Here is a 17,039-nt window from a genome sequence, read left to right as displayed (position 1 = left end):
TGCTCCAAAGACAATTTCTGTGCAAAACCTTTGGGTTTATTTGGGGTGGCGGCGGGCGGGGGAGACATTGGATCATTTAGAAAAAGAGCTATGCAGGCAGCAGAGGAAGTCAGAGTAGAGAACTTCAAGGCTCTCTTTTGATGTGGCAATTTTTAAATGTCACACAGTAGTGGCTATTTTAATGAGTAATTAGATGTGTGTTAGTTCTGTGTAATTATGTAGACGTTTTTGGAGCCAATTAGTGTGGAAATTTGTGATGCTGACCTCCTGGAGCTTGTCATCTATTAGTGATGAAACTGCTGTAAGGGTTTCAGTTATGGCTCTTCTCTAACAGATGTCCTGTAGGTTTCAAGCAAAATAGCACGACTTGCTTGTCTTTGGGTGAATTTAATTGCTAGGAAAATCAGCACTTTTCTCTCTTCCACTCCACCCCTTTCTATTTTTTTTTTTAAAGGTTTCTGCATTTTCTACTTGGGAGAAGGAGCTACACAAGATAGTTTTTGATCCCCGCTACCTGCTTCTTAACCCTAAAGAAAGAAAACAGGTAAAATAAAGGCCTACAGGTAAACACAACTGGCCTGTGAATTCTGTGATATCTGGAGTTTCAGATAACAAATGTTTAGGGAATGGGGTGGGGAAAAGGTAGGGTTCCATGTATTCCTTAAGAAAGAGAACTTGACAATTTCTATAGGGAAATGAAAGCTTCAAACTCAAATGTATGTTTAGGTACGAAGCCCCACACCCCCCAAACCATAATTGTCACAGAGATTTGTATAAAAATATTAACAGGAGTATTTGACAAAGAAACCCTGAATATGTTATTCATACCCAAAATATTCTTGTGTGAAATCTTTTACTACAAAAATGAAAATAAATGGGAAATGTAAAATTTGCAAAAGGGAACAATCAGGATTTATTTATGTACACTGTTTTAATTTCTTCATCTCCAGAGTGATTATTTAGAAGCTGAGACTTGGTAGAACCACCAGTTTCTGAACCAAGGTGTTCAGTTGTATGTCTCTCATATTAAATCATGCACATATAGCCCAATGTTAAATGGGTGTTTTTTTGTCCTATCCTAACTAGTGATAAGTGTGGATACTGTGTCCTCATGAATAAATGATAATTTGATTGCATTAATATTGCCATAAAAGTGTTTCTAGGGTTGTTGAGCATTCTTAAATGCTGGCTATGAGGTATAAAAGAAGAAAGAGCTGGCTGTTTTCTGATAGCTTCTCTTATATATTAGCTTCTCTTAGTGAGAATTACACATTTTGGCTTTGATAGAGAAGAACATGTCACTGTCTCCGTATATAGCAGTATCTTTGGCAATACCCTTCTTCACCTCCCCTCCTGGCTGCTTGAGCTGCAGGACCCCCTTGTTCCATGCCACAGTTCTTAAGCGTCCAACTATTTTACGTTCAGTACTGTTGCTGCTGTGATAGTTACTTGGTGCCCTAAAGAACAGTGTTAAAATTTATGTTGAATGGCTTTACATAAAAGTTTTTATAGAGAGGAATATTTCAGTGAGTCCAAGCTTAGTGAAGTAATACTCTTGGGGTCATATATGGTAACTTCTCATATTACTGCAAATGATGCATCCTAGCCTTTGACTTGTCCTTTGGAGTCCTCTCCACTTACAGGGTGATAATGCTCCAAATGGTATACTCTGGTGTTTCTGTAGGTATTTGATCAGTATGTGAAAACTAGGGCAGAAGAAGAACGCAAAGAGAAGAAAAATAAAATAATGCAGGCTAAGGAAGATTTCAAGAAAATGATGGAAGAAGCGAAGATTAATCCCAGGTAAGAATATTTCCTCCTACATAAATAATTTTAAAGCTTTTTTCAGGCACTGTGTACTGCTAGACTTGGTTTTACTTGAAGTCCAGTACTATCCTCTGCATGTTTACTGTCATTTAATCCAAATTTTATGACACTGGCTATTTTAGGATATGAAGCAATCCCAAATGCTTGGCAAGGTGTGGAAGATGGATTTATTTGTCCTAAATGTTCACAAGCCATGTCCTCCAATCTGTAGGTTTCCTCATCTTGATTAGCTGTGAAAACACCAACATTACTGTATAGAATATAATAGGGAACGTTTACTCTTTTCCAGCATTATGTAAATATGAAACATATTAGTACCAGAATTGTTTGTGACTTTGAGCAGTATTTTTTAAAACCTGTCTGTTCTACTTAAGCAAACTACATATGCAAATGGGCCCTATGACAGGCAAGTTTCCATAAGCTATTCCATAGTCAGCATGGGGAAAGGACCAGGTGGATTCTCTCTACTTAGCTTCATAATTTTAGGTTGCCCTGAGATCTAAGAATGAAAGGTGGTATACAAATTGAGTAAATAATAATATTAATTTTATATTATTTATTAATGACCAAATAGGTTTCCATAGAAAGCAAGACATTGCCAATATATTGTTCAACAGTATGTAGTTATCATTTCCTTTTAAAGACTTGAGTATTTCTTTTGTGTAAACTAGGTAGGATTTACTTTGCATTACATGTTTGTCTGCTTTAGGTTAATACTGTGGTTTCAGTAAAATGCAGTGAAACACCCAAATGTTTCTTCAGAAGTTGTGCTACTTTGCTTGAATTAACTTGATGTTTACAAATGGTTACCCTAAACACACTTATTAGGCAGGGGTGGGCAACCATTTTTCTGTCAGGGATCGCATTCCCCCAGGAGTAATCGGTTGGAGGCCACCTGCCATATGTGGGTGGGGCCAGGTCCAGTGGTGGGTGAGACCACATTTTTTCTCTTTCTGATGCCCCTTTTTCTCTCTCCTCTTTCCTGCCTGTCCAGCAGACTGTCAGGGAGTGATGAGTCACTCTTGCCAGCAGTCTGAACTGATTGCTTACAAAGAGCTTTTGAAATTAGGCTGTGGGCCACATAAAATAAGGTCAAGGGATTCAGGTTGCCCATCTTTGTTGAACAGTACTGAGCTTGAAAATAATTGCTTTCTTAGTGTAACCATTTTCCTTACTTAGCCTTATTTCTTTCTTACTACTTTTTTGCACCCCAAAGGACACAGAAGTATATATCATTTATATATTGTGTTTGTCTTCTTTACCCAATGTTGACTAAAACCAATCTCCAAAGGACCTGCAAGTCTTGTTAACTAATTTCCCTTTTTTAATCCAAGGCAACAGTGCCCATTTGGAAGTTTGCGTTCCTTAAAAATAATATTTGTGCTTTGTGTGCTCAGAAATCCATGTCCAGTCTTGCTTTTACAGCTCACTTTCTTTAGGTTTACATTCACTTCCAGTCAGTTGAATAAGCTACCCAATTATTCTCTTGTTTCAATTTACCCTACAGCAACATTAGGCGGGATTGCCCAAGTCTAATTATTTCCATGCTGAGATGAAAACTTTCGTAGGATTATAATGTCTCACGTAAACCTGGGGCCAGATTAGCATCAGACCTTGGAAAAAAGCACAGTAGTGTTTGTTTTTTTCGAGGTAAGTGGCAGTACTATATCTACTGCACATCTGAGATTTGGAATCTGGCCCTGGAGGTGAGAGTACTGTTAATAATTAAAACTGCAGGGAGAAAGGGTGGGAAACCCTTCAGACACTACTGTCCTTGCTCACAGTATTAAAAGAAGCTGAATTTTTGTACCATGCCAGTTCTATTTCTGGCAGTGTTGGGTGGCAAAAGAGCATTGTTAAATTTACATTGCATAATCATGAAGTATCAGGACAGATTGACCATGGAATTTGTCTTCTGCAAGGATTATGTTATATGTGAAGAACTGCATTCAGTGTGTGCAATTTTTTAAAAAATAGTTTTAGCTGGTTCATGTCAACTTTCTAAAAAAGATAAAAGACAAACTTTATGTCTTGGACTTTCAACGGTGGCAAGGATACCAATATATTGGTGCTTAGTGTATGTATTCCAACAGAACCAAAACACAGTTGTGCTTTTGAATATACTTTCTGTCTACGAAAGCCCTGCCAAATCAGTACACTTGCCATTTTGTTACAGAACTACTTTTAGTGAATTTGCAGCCAAGCATGCTAAAGACTCACGATTCAAAGCAATTGAAAAAATGAAAGACCGGGAAGCCTTGTTTAATGAGTTTATCACAGCAGCAAGAAAGAAGGAAAAAGAAGATTCGAAGACCAGAGGAGAGAAGGTAAGATTTTTATATCAAGGATGTGAAAATAGCCTAATGGGAGGATTGGGGAAGGGCCCATGCTAGTCTTCTAGATTTGCCCTTCACCCCCTCCCCCAAATTATTTTTTCCTTTTGGTCTCCCCCCCCCCCAGTTTAAGCATTTGTATCTTATTTGGGGGTGTGGGGTTGGTCATTTTACTCTTTTTTTCCTAAATTTGGAATAAGTTTAATGTTCTAGAAAATGTACTATAATTTTCTTCTAAATTCATATCTAGGTTTTAAAATCCTAGATATATATTTTTTTGGTGGGGGGACAAATATCTGACTGGAAAACTCCAAGCAGACCATTACATACCCATTCTGTCAGGGATGCAAGCAAGGTTTGAGAACTATTTGTGGGCAAATTTCAAAATGCTAACACTTCAGTGGTTTTTTTTAATCTTCCAGTAAATGTATCTTAGCATGACTACTTATCAGAATTAAAGGTCGCCTATGAAAGATTAATGAATTTCAAATGTCATTTGTCTGCACTGTCAATACAAGAGACAAAGTGCACATCACTGGGGAAGGTGGATGCTACAAAGTATCTTCAACAAGCGTTAGCATCAAAATATGCAGCAACTTTCTTCAGTGTCCTAGCATACACCTTTGAAACCTAATCATTTCTGGGATTTCTGTTTCCTTACATACTCCTTAAGTGAAGCTAATATAATTTCCTTTCAATAAGTAGCATAGATAGAGGCAAAACTTTCAGGCAAAAGTTACCTGTCATATAGGAATGGAAAACATTCACAGCTGAAATGCAAAAATCTTAATATTGCAAAAAATAATAATCGGAAAATCCTTTGAGTAGGATCCAACACTGTCTGAGCGGACTTCCACCCACGTATTGGGTATTTCACTTCCCTACTGCTGCCCTATTGTGTGAGCAAGCATCTGTTCCACACTTGTATTTGATGGAACCCCTTAGGGAACTGAAAATAAAGGCGAGTGACTCACATAAGGCCACTCATACTAGGCGTGAGATTCAGCCTAGCAACTACTTGATGCACTGCTCAGTCTCATAGGCTGCAGCCCTTTACCCACTTACCTGATATTGAGCCCCATTGTACTCAGTGGAACTTCTGATAGATATGTACAGGATTGTGCCCTTAGACTCTTATTCTACATCAACTCTATATGCACCAGAATGATTAGCTTTCTAGAGGTGAACATGTATAACCTAGAACTAGCCTAAATTGCACTCTACTTGTTTTAATCTATAATAATGGCTTAAACATTATTGTTGCATCTTAGCCATTATCAAAATGAATAGTTAATAAGTAAATTATTTTATGTTGCATGAGTTACATCAAACAAGATTTTGTGTTAAATAAATGTGTTTATCTTTGCATCTGAAACTAATTATTTCTTTTCTCCCAAAGCCTCTTGTAACCATTTTATGTATTCTGTTTTGTAACAAGTGGATAGATTTTACAGTTTTGTGCTGTGCGGCCTGTCAATCAGTTCAGTCTGACAGCTGTCAATCACTGACACGCAAAGTATTATGGGATTCCCTAGTGAGGAAAGAATTGGTATCTCTGTGTGGTGACTTTAGCCTCCCGCAGTTCCGGTACTTTACATTTTTTTCAGTTTTTTCCTTGTGAAGTGATGAGAGTTGTGCCCAGAATGTGTAAACTGCAAAAAGAGGAGAAAAATCCTCCTAAATAAAAGCAAAGTATTTTCAGCCATACATGCTTTTTTGATTCCACAAGAAACATAAAAGTTGATTTAAAATATGCTTAAAGTGTTAAGTGAAGCTTTCTCAGCCAGTTCTTCTCTTCCCAAAAAGAGGTTTAATGCAGGGGCAGAGAAACCTGTGGCCCTCCAGATTTTCTTGGACTCCAATTCCTATCATTGCTGGCTGGGGATAATGGGCGTTGGAGTCAAACAATATCTGTAAGGCTTCAGGTTCTCTATCTCTAATTTAATACTATAATTTTGTGATTTCCCACAAACCTTTAAAGTAAGTGATTTGGGTTTTGTTTGTTTTGGCATCTTCCAACTCTGTGGTTCACTTGTTTAGTGAAATTAAAGAGAGAAGATAGCACAGTTCCCTTAGGACTAGAAGTATGACTAAGGAAAAGATGTAAGGCACATCAACTAAACTGAGGAGTTTCATCTTTCAGAAGTGTATTATATAGCTCCACTCAGTAAGGTCTAACTAAGCTGAAAGTTGCCATGTCAGTACCTTATAACTAAACAATTCTGCCTCCCTTCCTTTTCACTAGAAAAACTTCAGCGACCCCCCCAGCTACCATGTCCATGTTTTTTTAAAAATAAAAACAAAGCCAGAATAGAGGGACAGGTACAGTTTTGTTACTGCATTTATGGATTTAGTGTCTATAATCTTGGAGTTACGCTTTTCATTTTCTACAGTGGTGCCTCACAAGACGAAAAGAATCCGTTCTGTGATTCTCTTCATCTAGCGGTTTTTTCGTCTTGCGAAGCAAGCCCATTGACAGATTAGCGGATTAGTGCTATTAGCGGCTTTTAGCGGTAGAAAAGTCCATGGAAGGGTTGCCTTTAGTTGGAATACTGTATGTTCCTGCAGCACTAGGTGGTAAGATCATGCTGGCCTTCACGTTAGAAAAAGGAGGGCAGCTGCTGGTTTCTAGAGAGACGGGTGCATGCTGTGTAGATGTCAGGCAGGTTTGTTACTGTACCTTCTTTGTGTTGTAATGTTCTGAAGCCTTCTAAATGAATCCCAGTTAAATTATGGCTTGAAGATTATCTTTGTGTACAGTAGAAAAATAGCAATAATCGATTAGGTGTGCCTGTACAATGACCCTTACTTTAAAGATTTCCACAGAAACACATTTTGTTTTTAATTTCGTAAGTGTTGTTTTCATATATCTGGCTTAGAAAGCTTTCTATTTTGATACTAGCTGCATGCTGTGCTTAAGTTCAACTTTGGAATAACAAATACCATTAAAAATAGCTATAAGGCTGCTGAATATCTTCTTAAATACTACTCTGATAGATCTGCTATTGGCGGAGAGAAAAATTGCTCTACAGTGTTGTGCAGCCTTTTCATGATTTTATTTGCCTTTGGACTTAAAAAAATTCATTGTCCTTAAATAATACTGTGCCAAGAACCAAACATAAGTGTTGAGGGAGAGCTACAGACTATTAGCATTATTTTTATGTAGTAATTAATAATTGAAGGAAGCTAGAATGCAAGTTTTAATTGGCTGGTAAGGCATCAAGGCATCAAGCTGCACTGTTAATCATACTTAAGTCATTGGGATTTGGTGTTCTATAATGCATTAAGACTTGGGGTTGCAGGTAACACCCTCTGCATGCATGATTTGGGTTTGGGGGGTGGGTGTTGAGATTTATAATATAGCCTGTCTTACAATGGAATAATATCTGTTCTAGAGCTAAAATAACTATGATCTCTCTAATCTCAGAAAGAAGCTGTGAATGCTCTTAAAGCGATAAACTTGGCCCCTTGGCAGGGCTTAGCCATTTAGAAAGATAAGATAACTGGTAAAAGGTTTCTTAATGGTCAGAGGCCTGATTACGGGTGAGCATAAGTTGTTTGTGTGAAGCATCTTCCCATGTGATTGCAGCAATTGTACTCTTACTATCTAGCAGCCATGCATGGGGCAGAGGTGCTGGTGGCAGAGCTAGAATAACTGGGAGGGAACGAGGTCAGGAGAGCTCCGGTTGGCAGAGCATCTGTGGAGATGCCACCAACCTGGAGCTGCTCCAGCCTTGCCACTTCTCTGCAGCACCACCACCTGGAGGACACTCCACTTCTCCCACATACATGCACAAACCACTGTTGATGCTTTCTCAACTCCTGAAAAGGTGGGTTTTCACTGCCACAACAACATGAGAAGTTGATTCATCCAAACAGATTATGATGTGCTACTGTGCCTTGTAGTTACGTGATTTTACCCGTCCAGGTGACAGTACCAAAGGCTCTGCAATGACATCCCTGTCATACATAAAATTAAGAAAATTCCAGAATTTTCAAGGGAAGCCAACAGAAAAAAATAACTTGGGAGAGAGGGGGAAGGAAGAAGAGAAAAATAATGCTTATGTTTTGCTGCACTTGTTTATATGGAAGGGAGAATTGTTTCATGAAACATTTCATTGTAGACTGAATTCTACTATTATGATTTATGCTTGCATTTAGCCAGATAACTATGTTTGGACAACTTCTCACTATTTTGTATGAAACTTAATTGTGCCCTTCATACCAAGTTTTGAAATCATTATCCATTGCTAGCTGCTACCAATGGTGCCCTTGGAACGTTAACATGCCCATTTTTATGATCACATATAAATATTGATACTTTATTCTGTGATTCTATTCCTTAATTCAGTGAGTTGGTACTTAAAAGTGCAATGAGAAATCTAAGGGTGTAGCCCACCAAGCATTGCTTCTGTGAACCAACAATCTTCAGTGGATTATACCATGGCTAGAATCCAAAAGTACAGTATACACACGTGTTCTAGAGCTCTGGACTACTTATCAAAGCAGGCTCTCGTTATAAGTGGTGTGGACTTAGACTGCATGCACACACTTCCTTAAGGTGGAAGGATTGCACAAATGAACACATATGTCCCACGGTGCACATTACACATTGTGTTTCCCTGCCACGCACGTAGAGGACAGTTTCATTAAATATGAGGACTAGTCCCATATTTACATTCTGGGTTTCCTGTGCAGTTACTGCAGGAGCAATACCAGTTGTGTATATAATGCACACTCTTTAAGTGGAAGAGCAGATTAGAGCTGCTGTAGTAGGAACTTCTCAAGCAAGCCCTAACTATTGAGATGGTTCTCTTTGACATGTGTAAGCACCCTCTTTAGGTAATGTCCTAAGATTCTCATGTCTGTGCAGTAGCCTTAAAGGAATTAGTCACATTGCATTTTGAAGGCTTCTGTATTATGTTTTAATATATAATTAAATCTCTTTCAAAATGGCAGTGGATTAAATTTAAAGTTTAATATTCTAATGGAATAATCTAGTTTTGAATCTATTAAATTAAAATAGTTTTTGCTGTACGGTGAGTCTGCTTCTTTTTATTTCTAAATTACACTGTAAGCTTTCAGAAGTCTAAGTGACTTCTTTTGTTCCCTTTTTCTTCCTTTTGTCTTATGTTTTGAAATATAGATCAAAATGGACTTCTTTGAACTGTTATCTAATCACCACTTGGACAGTCAGTCTCGCTGGAGCAAAGTGAAGGACAAAGTAGAGACTGACCCTCGTTACAAAGCTGTGGATAGCTCTTCACAAAGGGAGGATCTTTTTAAACAGTACATTGAAAAAATAGCCAAAGTACGTGTGTTATTAATGAAGCTGCTTCCATGTTCGTAGTATTTCAGTGATGAAGCAATTGACAATAGACTTTGAAATACCCCACACAAGCATAAATCAGTTTTCTTAGCAGTGGTAGGAATTGCCCCATAGTCTCAGATTGGGGTTCTTACTTATTTATATTGCCTTATAAAACACTCTCTTGAGGTGACACATGATATATATTATATATAAAAAAGAACGAGAGCAGAATCTGGAAGACCATCCTAGGGTCCATAAGATTCTGTAGAGTGATGATAGAGGGATTAGGGGAAGTTTTGGACCAATAGCCACCCTATTTTCCTAACAGATTCTTGGAGGCAGGAGAAGGGAGTGGAGTAAGGTGGCCCTGAGGATGTTTTAGGTATTCCAAATGACTTCACTATGCCCAATGAAATGTTGGACTTTCGCCACTCCTTTTTGAAAGTCCTTGGAATGTTTTGCCAGTACAAGACCAGAGTTGGCTTGAACTCGTAGAACTAGTCATGCACTTACTTGAATCCTAGCCCTGATTTATTCTTCACTCAGCGGTTCTGATTTTGAAGGTAGTCTTATCACATCTCTTAGTATGCAGTGGGTTGGGTTGGTGGCCTTCCACTGATGAAAGGTTCTTTCATCCAGCAGAGCCTTCCAGCCACATAACAGATTTTAAGACGATGGTTAGGAATTCTCCCCCCTTTCTCCATATGCTGTACAGAATTAAGGAACCCTTGTAATATCATGGGAGGGGGTGGGGTGCTGCTGAAGAGGAATTGCTTTGATTCCACTTCATTAATGGAGCAATACCAGTTGGATACAACTCAGTGTCTTTCATTTGTATAGCCTATTTGTATAGCACATCGGAGCTGTGATAACTATAGTTAACAAACATTCTTTAAAAATTCAATTGAAACCTTACACTAGCAGCAGCAGTTTAATAGATTTTTAACTAGCTGCATTAATTTGCTTTATCAGTTTTTTTTTCCTTGAGTTCATTTTGTGTTAAAATTCGTAGCTAGTCTAAGCAGAATGTAATGTGCATTTTGGCTTCCATTTCAGAATGTGGACTCTGAAAAAGAAAAAGAACTGGAAAGACAGGCTCGCATTGAAGCAAGCTTGCGTGAACGAGAGAGAGAAGTTCAGAAAGCTCGCTCTGAACAGACAAAGGAGATTGATAGAGAACGAGAGCAGCACAAACGAGAAGAGGCCATCCAGAATTTCAAAGCTCTCCTATCTGATATGGTGAGGTTCCTGTGTGTTGAAATTAACAAGGTCAGGTATGCACTTGTGTATAGAGAACACATTAAATTGTTTCCTGTTGATTTTAATCCCATAAGAGACTGATGTGAGTATAGATGCCTTCCCAAAGTCCTATGATTTCAGAAGAGCTAAATTATCAATTTTTCCGTTCCCCCTTTTTTCCATTGGCCAGTGTAATAATTGGGTGGTATTCAACTAGGTTTTGCTTAGCTACTCAAAGAAATTAATGAACATGACTAGGGCTCCATCTCCATTTTACAGTCATGACTCTCCCCCCCCCTCCACACTTTAAACAGCCATGGCTTCCCCCCAAAATTCTGAGAACTGCAGTTTGTTAAGGATGTTGAGAGTCAATAGGAGACCCCTAGTCCCCTCACAGAGCTACAGTTTCCAGAGTTCCCTCGGAAGACGGTTTGACTGTTAATTCACTTGCAGAATTCTGCCAATAAATAGCAAATGGTAGCAAAAGACAGGAAGCATGATAAGGAAAGGGAGTGTTGCATAGCAAAAAACCAATCCTGCTTCCCTCAAAATGAATAACAAAGAGAATGTGACATTGATGGTCTGTAACATATGGAAAATACATGGAGATACTTTAGACCACAATGATATCTTAATTTCTCTTTGCTTTGAAGTAATTTGGGGCTGTATGTATGTTTGTACATTTTGTATAATCTACATAGATAACCAGTTTTTTAATCAAGGACAAGGATTTTTAAATCAAGGACTCCAGCTCATTTGTTCAAAGTAATGTGTGATTATCCACTGCTAGTTATACTCTGCTGAAATCAGGGGGATTCAGTAACTGAAACCCTTCTATATTTGAGGCAGTTGCTCATGACCCAAATGGGTTGGGTATTATTCCTCATCACGTGACGGAGGCAGGAGAGCAAAGAACTCTGGGAGGCAGGCACAGTCTCCTCATTTTTTTCTCTCCTGCCCAGTGAATCCCCCCGGCTCTCACTGATCTTTCTTTAAGCTAAGTTCTTCTACTTTCAAATACTCTTTTTTACTTTACTTTTTTCTTTTTTGTGGGTGGGGCTACTCTTGAGTATGACTTAGTTGGACTAAGTATGACTCAATGTTTCCATGAAACTCGTAGGTATAAGTATTGTCTTCAGCACAGCCAAAATCCATACTTCTTATTTTTTTGGGGGGGGGGCACCCACATAGCAAAAGAGACCACCTTGGGAATATTTTTACATTAATGCAGACATATTTCTCCCTCTTTGGTAGATGTATTCATACCAAAGTAATGGAGAATTACTTTGACACTTGACACATATTTTTATGACCCGGTCTAGTTGTGACTGTAATTGGTTTTAAACTGTTTTTAATGCTGTATTTTAATATTCCTGTAACCCAGCCAGGGACTTTCTAGTGAAGGACAAGTAATAAATGGAGCAATAATAGTAATAATCTTAATGCAAATTAACTAAAGTTTTTGAAGTATATATTTTAACAAGCTGTATAGTGATTGAAATTATTCCTTCCATTAGGTGCGATCTTCAGATGTGTCATGGTCCGATACTAGAAGGACACTTCGAAAAGATCATCGGTGGGAATCTGGCTCCCTTCTGGAAAGAGAAGAGAAGGAAAAACTATTTAACGAACACATTGAGGCACTTACAAAGAAAAAGAAAGAGCATTTTCGGCAACTTCTAGATGAAACTTCATCAGTAAGCAGATGCTCTGCAATTTTTCTTGGGTTCTAACATAGTTTTATGTGTGTTTTATATCTTACTACAAAATATTATTGAGATTAAATTGGTATTTTCTACTGTTGTTTCATTTTCCACTGACTTCTGCCCAGCAAATCTTGGAACAAAATGTGTATTTGCTGAATTACAAAGTAGTTTGTTCAAGCCCACTATTATGTTGTGCCCCTGTTTCTAGATCTGAGCTATGTTGAGCAGGTGGAGAGAGATTTGCAAACATTTCTCTGATTCCTTTTGACAAAGTCTGATGGTTGGTAGCAGATCTCAGATACATATGAAAATGTTTATTGGTGGGGCAGCGAATAGGTTTAATCCTACATGAATAAATGTTAACAATTTAGTAGCATGTATTGATTTATAGTCTACCAAGTTAAACATCTCACTATTTAAATGACTTCAGTTTCTCAATTTATTTTATTTTGCAAGTCTTGTTTAAAAGTAGCATTGAGTTCAAAAGTGAAAACAGTGTAACAATAGACCAAAACTGTCAGTCAGCACCTTTATATCTCCTTCCCCTCACTTAACATTTGAGCACAATTAAAGGGCATCCCACTTCCTGTGTTGTGCAGCAGTAGTATAGGCTGTTCGTGAGAGAGTGAATCCTTCCCCCTGGACATCTGCTGAATAGAAGGTGTTTTGCTTCTTTGCAGCAGCGTCTTCTACTTTTGGGTGCTTTTCTCTGATTATGGTTATCACATGTTAAGTCAGAGACCGTTCTTTGCAAAAATTGCAGCTTACTATTGCATGTTTGAATTTCTTACCCCAGCCTGTAATATTTCTATTTTTCTATTTCAAAAGATTACCTTAACATCAACATGGAAAGAAGTAAAGAAAATAATTAAAGAAGATCCCAGGTGTATTAAATTCTCCTCCAGTGACAGGGTAAGAAGCCTTTCAGTGGTCATTCTAGACTACCCATGTGATGTTAAAACCAACAGCAATTTCCTCCCTCATATATTTTGTTCGGCTGCCCCTAACAGACATTAGGAGATGTATGTTGTAATGGAGATGCAATGTCCAAATTTGCTTCTTTCTTTTCATGCAGAAAAAGCAAAGAGAGTTTGAAGAGTACATCAGAGACAAATATATTACAGCCAAAGCGGATTTCAGAACACTTTTGAAAGAGACCAAATTTATAACATACAGGTGTGTATTCAAAAGCAACACAGAGATGGTTCTTCAACCTTTTAATGTTTATGTCGCCAGTGGCGTAGCGTGGGGGGTGCAGGGGGGGCAGGCCGCACCGGGCGCAGCATCTGGGGGTTAGGATTAGGGGGCGCAAATCCACGGGTTAGGGGGCGCAAATTACTTGCCTTGCCCCGGGTGCTGACAACCCACGCTACGCCACTGTATGTCGCATATCTGGTTAGCTTTAGCAGTTTTTTAAACAGGGAAAAAATGGATTGCCATCAGTTCTTTCCATGAATTTGAAAGTATTCTAAATCATGGATTTGGATTTCTGGGATGATGCTGTTCAAATTGAGTATCTGTGCCAAGGTAATTTTTATGTACACAAATATTTAGAGATGTATATTTTATAAAATATGTGGCCTGCTCTAGAAAACCCTAGTTCTGAATTTTTACTTAGCAGTGTGAACAGATTGGGTTGGATACAGAGCTGTTCTTCCACTCCCATAAGGGTTGTTTCTGACCTAGCAGAAGAGTGTTGCTTAAAGAAAGTTGCCCCAAGTCCAGAAGAGTTCCTCTCGTTTTGTGCAAGCTCTTCCTCTAAACCATTTTGTGATCCGCAATGTTTATATACTACAACCTGTATTATTATCATTCACTATTTCTTAGTGTAGCACAACTCTTTCTACATTGTGCTGCTCCATTATGAAGTTTCTGAGCTCAGTTAGCCTCTGCCAACCTGGTGTCTTCCAGATGTTTAGGACTACTGCTCTCATCAGCCCCAGCCAACAGCCATGCTCACAGCATCCTACCAGCACGTTGGCTGGAGCTGCGGCAAGTTGTCATCCAAATCATTTGGAGGGTATCAGGTTGGCAAAGGCTATTCTAGCCCCTGTGGGAGAGCTGATGAGAAAGCACTCTTTCTGCTCCAAGCCACTGATTGTTTAGTTAACAGCAGTCCCATTACCCATGGATAATTCTATCCATTTACTAAGGATAATTTGACCCCAATAGGTTGTGTACTTTTCTTTTTAGTTAGTCCTTTTGCAGAGTATCTGTTTAACAATTTACGTTGTTTATATACCGCCTGTATGCTAAAGTGTTCAGTGCCGTTTCAGAAATGTTAACTAACAAAATAGCAGATGCTGTTAGTGATCCATGCTGATCTCTACGTGAGGAGCTTAGCTTTGTAGGCTGGAATTCTCTTATTCCTTTCCTTGTTGGTTCTTTAAGTAGCCCCAGGAAGATGAAGAAAGGACTGGCAACAACAGTTCTTGTAGGCCAGTGGTGCTTTATTCAAAAACTGATGGCATGAGCTCCCCACTCAGGCTTATTCTCTTATACTTGATTATTGCTATTGTTGTCATTGAAATAAAGCACTGTCTCAAATGAATGTAAATAATCATATTTATCTTCGGTTGGTCTGGAGTACAACTGGGATATTGGCATCCATTTTCTACAGGTGTTCTTCAACTGCAGTGTTTAATTTGAAATGTGCTCATTTTTCTTATTTTACATTTTTATAGTTTAATTAGTGCTGATTTTAAAAGGTACTGGCAGCCCTTGAGACTGAAGTCTTCTGTTTACCTGCAGAACAGATACAGCACAGGCAGTGGCAGTGCAAGATTTTTTACATTCACACATCCCTGCCATTTTGCCTCACCCCTGACCTGAAGGGGCAACCTTATAGGTGAGAGGATAGCCCAGTCTCTGTGTCCTTTTGAGCATTTGGCCTACCTGATTGCAATGTCAAGAGAGATTGATTTTGGTGGGTGGAATTGTTACTGGGACACCTGTCCACTAGTATCTTCACCATGATTCCAGTTCATTTCTGCGGTGCACCCTACCATCCAATGGTAATGATGACCCTTACACTTAATTGCAGATCCAAAAAGCTGATCCAGGAATCTGACCAGCACCTGAAGGATATCGAAAAGATATTACAGAATGACAAACGTTATCTGGTACTTGACTGTGTGCCGGAGGAGAGACGCAAACTCATTGTGTCCTACGTAGATGACTTAGATCGCAGAGGTCCCCCGCCTCCTCCCACAGCTTCAGAGCCTACAAGACGAACAACAAAATAATTGTGACATACTCTTGAACAAGAATATCTGTTAAGTCAAGAAGATTGCATGAGTCATCTGTCAGGTTTAATCCTATACATTACCATGAACCTATTGCAAAAACCATCCAAGGAGCAGAGAGAAAAGCAACATTTGTGAACATAAAGCAGTCTCTATGCAGAGAGAACATTTGCATTATCGATGCTTTTTCTCTTTATCGCATGACTGACAAATATTCTAACCATGCAGCTATTTCCAGTGATTTTTAGGTCCTAGAACAATGCGATATCTGTGTACAAGGTGTGAATGTTGGTAGCATTTTGAAGCGTTCTTGGCAGCGTTACATGTGAAAGCCTTGGGATGATTGATATTTGTGGTTTGAAGTTAAGAACGGCAAAAAATACCGCAGATATCCTAATGGGAGAGCCAAGGTCAGGCATTCTTATGATTAAACTATTGACTGCTGAAGACCGCAGTAAGATTATGCCCCTTCATGAACCTGAAAATATAGGGCCTAATTCTCTACTCATGCGTGGCCTTTCCTGTATATAAATCAGGACTAACCCCATTAACGTCAGATCCAGCATGAGAGGAGAATGAGCCTTGCAGTGACCAAATTGAATAAACACCATTTGATCTTGTTCACAGGCCTGCTTTGATTCCCCCCTCTCCTTGTCCTCCCCAGTAGGCACAATCAAGTTGCTTTGCCCAGTAGTCGGTAATGTTTTTGCTGTAAATTGGAAATGCACAGGAAAAAGTGTGTTCCCCAGGATAGCACGGTTGTACAAATACACTTTTATTTACCATGAAGTGATCTCTACCAACTTCTGGATTAGAATATGAAGTTCCCTTCTGGGTATTTCTTGTAAACTATATTCCTGTTTTGAATGTTAAACTTGTGTTTCTAAAGTTTAATTTTGAAATGTTGGGATTGTTCAGTTTACGTATTTGAACGACAATAAACCAACCCTTTTTATATATGGATTGTACATGCTTAGTAAATGGCTCATTACATTTGGGTAGAGTGGAGGAGGGAGAATCTGAAACAAAGGAAATACCATATCCATACCCCTAGCAGGGTATAAGATGGTGGCACATTTTTCTATTCCCTCCTCCCCTTTTCAGATAGGTAGGTGTTTTTTTCTTCTTTCATTTCTAGGTTTTTTTGCGCAGTGGGAAGGAAAGTAAGTATATTACTTCCAAGGCTGGCATAATTTGATGGCAGATGTTGCAACACCCACAGTGGGAAGACTTATGAGGGCTAACATTCCTGGAGTTCCACAGCAATCATAGGATCACATCCTAAGTGCTTTATTTGATGAGTCAGGCAATATGGAAATCATACAAATAGGCATGGGATTTTTTTAAAAAATCACCTACACATTTAAAGTAGTCAAAA

General features: G+C 38.7%; 1 protein-coding gene across 20 annotated transcripts in view; it reads left to right on the top strand.

Moving 5' to 3' along the window:
- The window catches only part of TCERG1 (transcription elongation regulator 1), a 34,842-nt gene extending 18,224 nt beyond the window's left edge, over positions 1–16,618 (top strand). For 13 of the 20 annotated variants that reach the window (XM_083487773.1, XM_083487788.1, XM_083487789.1 and 10 more), the window contains 9 exons: positions 455–544; positions 1,685–1,803; positions 4,004–4,154; positions 9,307–9,471; positions 10,528–10,710; positions 12,228–12,407; positions 13,245–13,328; positions 13,492–13,592; positions 15,460–16,618. In XM_083487773.1, the coding sequence (XP_083343899.1) occupies positions 455–544; positions 1,685–1,803; positions 4,004–4,154; positions 9,307–9,471; positions 10,528–10,710; positions 12,228–12,407; positions 13,245–13,328; positions 13,492–13,592; positions 15,460–15,661 (1,275 nt within the window). In that variant the 3' untranslated portion in view covers positions 15,662–16,618. Of the gene's footprint in view, positions 1–454; positions 545–1,684; positions 1,804–4,003; positions 4,155–9,306; positions 9,472–10,527; positions 10,711–12,227; positions 12,408–13,244; positions 13,329–13,491; positions 13,669–13,822; positions 13,904–15,100; positions 15,265–15,459 lie in introns of those variants that run through there. The other 7 variants (XM_083487775.1, XM_083487781.1, XM_083487783.1 and 4 more) reach the window with 5 other exon arrangements.
- Positions 16,619–17,039: the final 421 nt, after the last annotated feature.

Source organism: Podarcis liolepis (genome assembly GCF_965112155.1).
Source record: "Podarcis liolepis genome assembly, chromosome: 2".
Taxonomy (NCBI): Eukaryota; Metazoa; Chordata; class Lepidosauria; order Squamata; family Lacertidae; genus Podarcis; species Podarcis liolepis.
Note: the sequence above shows the minus strand (reverse complement) of the source record. Positions and strands in the feature narration are given on the sequence as shown.